Source organism: Macaca fascicularis, chromosome 7, assembly GCF_037993035.2.
Source record: "Macaca fascicularis isolate 582-1 chromosome 7, T2T-MFA8v1.1".
NCBI lineage: Eukaryota > Metazoa > Chordata > Mammalia > Primates > Cercopithecidae > Macaca > Macaca fascicularis.
This window is the reverse complement of record NC_088381.1, coordinates 85,969,843-85,975,987: the sequence shown is the minus strand read 5'-3', so window position 1 is coordinate 85,975,987 and position 6,145 is coordinate 85,969,843. Positions and strand designations below refer to the sequence as shown.

General features: G+C 41.8%; 1 protein-coding gene across 1 annotated transcript in view; it reads right to left on the bottom strand.

Annotated features, from left to right (window-relative positions):
• Positions 1 to 384: 384 nt before the first annotated feature.
• The window catches only part of ALDH1A3 (aldehyde dehydrogenase 1 family member A3), a 36,276-nt gene continuing 30,515 nt past the window's right edge, over positions 385 to 6,145 (bottom strand). Inside the window, exon 13 of the mRNA XM_005560617.4 lies at positions 385 to 2,313. Coding sequence (XP_005560674.1) covers positions 2,241 to 2,313 — 73 coding nt within the window. The 3' untranslated portion in view covers positions 385 to 2,240. The remainder of the gene's footprint in view (positions 2,314 to 6,145) is intronic.

Genomic DNA, 6,145 nt, shown 5'->3' with positions numbered 1-6,145 from the left:
GTGACAAAAACAGACACTTGTGCTCACAGTCAGGGGCACAATGCTGTCTGTCAATCCTCATGCTGTCCTCCCCACCATTTCCCGCACTGACATCATTACCACTTTATGATAAACGGAGACTCAGGCAGCTTAGATGACAGCTGAAACTCAGCCAGATATGATGTGGAACCTCTGAGGCCCAGCTCCTTGCTTGGTCAACCCGAGCCCACAGAAATGGGTTTCAGAGTCAGGCAAAGCACTGGGCCCAATTGACAGAGTAAATGTAATTTTATGCTTACATTATTGATCCTGCTTTAATATCAGCCATTTTGTACAGGTCTCAGAAAGAGAAAGGCCTGCCATAGAATTCAAATGAGTTTGGTCTTTAAATGAAAAAGCATAATGTTTCCCAAATATCCAACTTTATTTTATCATTTTTGCATTGTGGAACACGATCTGCAGTTAGGATCAGACTTCCCAGGCCTATAGATTTTTAAATCACACCACAGGGGTAAACCTTAAAAGAAGTGAAACCTAACACTATATATATTTCCATTTCTAAATACAGTATATTACAGAAGGTTTAAATATACCACCTCTGTGTACTTACAACTATAAAAAGATACATTAACTATACCAATTATAAATAATGTAGCATTTCATATTAAAGACATTATTGTACAATGAGAGAATAGGAACCCTCTAACCTACCACTATCAAGGTTAGTGTCTATAGCTACTTGAGATAAAATACTGAAAATTCAGTGTATGAAGTCAAATCCTGATTTAACAAGTTATTGGTAGTGTGAGTGATAAGTGTTAGCTGATGAAGGGAAGGTAAATGTGGTAATTTATATCTCTGACAAGGGTGATAGGCCCATTTTATACATGGTTTTCCTTATACACACACTGGTTCTGATACGGGGCCTCATTTTGTTATTGCCCTCTCCAATTTAATTTGCAAACTTAAGCACCACTTTCCCAATCAGGAAAGTACTAGTTAGTAACCATAAAAGTATCCGAATAATACATTTGTTTTTGTATTTGAAGCTACATGGGAACACTTTCAGTTTCCCAAGTTAAAACATGACATTGCACATCATCATTTGGATACCTAAAGAGGAAAAGAAAAAGTCACAACCTGCCAGTGAAATACTCAGGCCACTTGGATGAAGACCCAGGTCCTCCATAGAATCCAGGTGTTATTTACTAACTAATCAGAAATTAACATCAAAATAGGACTTAAAAATAACAAGGCTGTGTTATAACAGCAGTCTTTCCAGTTGTGTATGTTTTACTAATCTAAAATGGGTAACAGAACTGGAGAAAAAGAAGACTATATAGACTTATCGTAAGCCATTAGTGAACATGATAGAAATGCATAATTTGTTAAAGCGAATTACGGCTCTGATTTGTCAAATGAGGGGGTTAATTATCCTAGGATTTGCTATGCTGTTGTGGTGTTAGAATATTGGATCTTTAGCAGCAAAGGTAATATCAACAATATTTTCTGCTTAAGAAAGTGCCTTGGTTAAGGTAGACTATGATATCATTTTTGACTAAGCTCTCTGGGCTATTGATTCTGTCCTATTCCAAAGGCAGTATTGGTTTGAAGCTGAATCTCACGGTCAATGTCAATATGCAATCCACAAAGACCCTGATATCCTTCCACGGTATGCACTTCCCAAAAGTTTCTCACCATGAAATCCTTTTTTTTTTTTTTTTTAAACAAACAAACAAACAAAAAAAACCAAAACGTACTGTGAGTCCTTTCCCATGGATTGGTCCCACCTTTACCTCGGAAAGAGGCGTGGCTTGCTCTACGAGCAGGTCCACCCTGAGGAGACCACAGGTGCAAGAGCCCTGCTTGCAGAACACGCAGGGGGGTTTTCCCACATTCTTATTGGAGCCAGATTCGGCAAAGCGTTTTAAGCAATGGCTGGATACTTCAAATATCACTCCCTGTTAACAACGCCCTGAGTATCTCACTGTCTCCGGGATCTGGACTAAAGTGAAAAACAGAAATGGCCAACAGCTCCCTCCCGAGGCAGGACTGCGATTTCACAGACAACATATGGGCATCCCCAGTTTGGTGAATTAACAGGAGAGTGAGAGGAAAACAGCAATCATTCAACTCCAGTAGATGTAAAGCCTCCAGAAGAATGTGTACGGGGAAGGTCAGACATGTCATTTTTTTCTCCAGCACGTTTCATCTGCCACATTCCCCTGTCCGATGTTTGAAGAAGGAGCCCCGCCTTTCCTTCAGGGATTCTTGTCGCCAAGTTTGATGGTGACAGTTTTCACTTCTGTGTATTCGGCCAAAGCATATTCACCTCTGTGATCACAGAAAAGAGGAAAATTCAAAATGGGCACGTTCCTTAGCCTTTGTGTAGAAACTGTTCTGATGCTTCATCATTCCATCAGGCCATTGGAGGCTTATGCAAAAGGTCAAAATGTGACGACTTCATGGAATAATAGCCAGGACTATAACACCACTAGTAAGTGCCAATAGCTGCATATGTGACTTAAATGTAAATATCAAGGTTTTCTTGTGTGTGATGCTTTTGAAATAGCCAGGACTAATGGTTTACCTTTGGAGAATAAAGGGGATTTAAAAAAAAATAAAGAGGTGAATTCCCTGGGATGGCAATAGAGAGCAAAAAGAGAGGGCCTGGTGGACGGAGGGGTGAGTGTGAACAAGGGAAAAGCAGAAATTACACTGGGTTTATAACTTTTAGATGGCAATTGGGAGCTGCTTGAAGAGGAGACAGAAGAGGCAGAGGCCCAAAGCCATTGGCTGGGGATGTGGCCAGAGGACCAGAGGGAAGAACACTAAGGGCCTGAAGTTGGCCTCAGAGTGCACAGCTGGGGACCAGTTGTCAGACAGTGAGGCCAGCCTAGGGGGCATGAGGAAAGCAGACATTAGCACAGACTGGACACGGGGAGTCCACAGCCTTTAGGTTCACATCCTTGATGTAGTTCCTTTCTTTAAATGTTGCAGGGCTCAGGTGATCCTTCCCTGGCACCATGGTCTGTCTTCAGGGTAGCTTCCCTTCCAAGACCCGAGAGGCAGCTTTGGAGAGATTTAAATCCCTCTAAATGCTTGATCTGCTGTCAGGTGAAGAAAAATGTGTGCTTGTTTAGGAAGAGATGAAGCTAGAGGTGGTCACTGGAGTCTCTGGAGTTGAAATGACTTGTGACAGAATCCCATCTCCTCCCTTAGACCAATGGTTCTCAAAGTGTGGTCCCCAGACCAGCAGCATCAGCCTCATCTCTGAACTTGCTAGAAATGCAGATTCTCAGGCCTCCCCCAGCTCTACTATGGTAGGCAGAATAAGGATTTCCCCAAAGGTATCCACAATCGGATCCCCCAAGCCTGTGAATACGTTAGGCCACGTGGTAAAGAATTAATGTTGCAGATGGAATTCAAGTTACTAATCAATTGACTTTAAAAGAGGGAGACTATCCTGGATCATCCAGGCATAGACCCAGTGTAATCACAAGGGTCCCTAAAACTGGCAGAAGAAGAGGCAGAGCAAAATGAGATTATAGAAACAGGTTCAGAGATGCAGCAGTGCTGGCTTTGAAGATGGAGGATGGGGCCACCAGCCTAGGAATGTGAGCAGCCTCTAGGGGATGGAAAAGGCAAGGAAGCAGATTCTTTCCTGAGAACCTCCAAAAAGGAATGCAGCCCTTGATTTTAGCTCAGGGAGACCTGTGTCAGTTTTTTATCCTACAGAACTATAAGATAATAGATTTATGTTATTTAAGCTACTGATGTTATGGTAATTTCTTGTAGGAGCAATAAAAAACTAATAAACGTACTGAATCAGAAACTCTGTGATGGGGCCCAGACATCTGTATTTTAACAAGTTCTCCAAGTGATTCTGATGCATACTCAAGTTGGAGAACCACTGGCTTAGAACTATGTTGCTTAGGTAAGTTCTTTGCCTTCCCTGAGCCTCAACTTCATCAACTATCAAATGGGAATACCATCACCTCCTTGTAATCATAACAATTACAGATAATCACATAGAGCACCTACTATGTGTTAGGCAGAAAATGAATGTTAGGTGCCATTGAGATTTTTAGGTCATTTTCTAAAACAAATAGTTGCAGAACCCATGAAAATAAGTGAATTATTTTATAATCTTTTCTAAATATAACACAAAATACAAAAGCCATAAACAGAACGCTAAATTCTACTTTTGTAGAGCAGAGACTCCATCAAAACTCCCAAATGACAAACTAGAAAAAAAGATTTACAACACTGTGTGAAGATCAGAGTGTGATTTTCCTTAATATACAAAGAGCTCTTGCAAACCAACAAGAAAAACACAAATAACCAAATGGAAAAATCAACAAAGGACAGGAATAGTTTGCAGAAAAAGAAATACGAATTACCAATAAGTGTGAAAATGGTGCTCAACACCATCATGATTAAAGAAATGTAACCAAAACAGTGGTAAGCCCATTTTTCATGTGGCAGATTACTCAATTTTAGGAATTTATTCTGAAAACAATCTCCCACAAGTGCATAAAGATGTATACACAAGGAAGTACATTAGCATGGTTTGTAATAGCAAAACCCCTTGAAAATACACAAAAGTTCCTCATAGGAGATCATCAATAAAAAGAATGGAAGGATATCCAAAACCCAGTCTCAATAACAAAATGTAGCTTGCTCCCATTTCATTTGAAAACAGAAAAGAACACACATATATAAATCCATTGTATGCAAATAAAATGCACAATACACTTTAAAAAGTGAGAATACAATGTCGCATTGTAAAAATTCAAAGCCAATAATGATTTCTCAAGTTAGTAAAGAAAAGAAAACAAAGTGATAAAATCAGATTGAATTAACACATAACTGACACATGCATTAGTATTAAAGCATTCCTTTAAGAATAAATACATAGCTCCTCTCATTTTTTCTATTTCTGAAGTTGCTGTCCTGGTTCAAATTCTTGCTGCTCTTATTCAACCCAGTGGAACATCTCCTACATGGATTCTCAGCCAGTCTCATCCACTTTGGAGTTCAAAGCTATCCGTGAGCCCAGCCTTACTCCTATTAAACCTCACCAGAATGTCAGGAAGCACAGGGACTGGTGGCTGTGCTGTTCACTGCAATATGCTCAGAGCCTAGCATCCTGCCTGGTGAATCAAAGATACTCAAGAAATATTTGCCAAGCGAATAAAAGAAAGAATGAGCAAATGAATGATGGAACAACGTTTACCTCTAACAAATTGGATTGAAGGTCAGGGAGGGAAGCCTTGACTTTCCATATCTCTATTGTGTAGATTTTTTGGTTACTGTATCATTTTTATTAAGAAGAAAGGCGCCCAGGAGGAAGAGGAATTTCAGGCTCCATCCTGAGACCCGCACAGAAACAGCTCCCGGAGGGACCCGTGGGTGGGCGGCCAGAAGCCAGCCCAGTCCAGGTGGCCGGGGACGGGGAAAACCATGGAATCCCCCGCACGACGCTCCAGCATTAAAAAAGGGGAACTTCTTGCAACATGAAGACATTAATTAGAGACAACTGAAAACAGAAATTGGTTTTCCAGGCAGTTTCTAGGCTCCTTGTGAATTATTTTTAAATATTTTATCAAAAGCCTTGAGAAAATATAGGCCAAGGGTCTAAAAAACAGACATTCAAAAAAGTCCCGATGGTGGCTAACTGGCAGGAGGATACATGGGCTGTGTTCAGTGAGTCCTCCCCGAGCCCTGCTCTGTGCCAGGCGAGGGGGTGTTAAGGAGCCAAAAGCACTGTCAGGGTGGCAAGAGGGGAGGCTGCAATGAGGGCGAATCACCAGTGCAAAGCCGTACACACCAGGGATTGGGGGCCCTGCAGCTTCTATACCCAGGGACATTTGCTTTGGGGACTGGAGTTCTTGCTGTGGGGTGAGGCTCTGTCTGGCCTCTGGGAGGAGGACTGTGTGGGGTCTAGGTTCTCCAGCCCTAATGACCCAGCTGGTTGAAGGCAGCAGATGAAAGGGGATAAATGACCACGCAAGCCCTGGGTGGCCTCACAAACAGGTGGTGGACAAGGGTGACCCCTGTTGAGCAAGGTCCTGCACTGCGGTGGGTCCAAGGACTAAGCTGCCAGCATTCATTTCTGACTGTCACTTACCAGCTTCCTGTGCCATTTTCTCTTCTGAAAGCA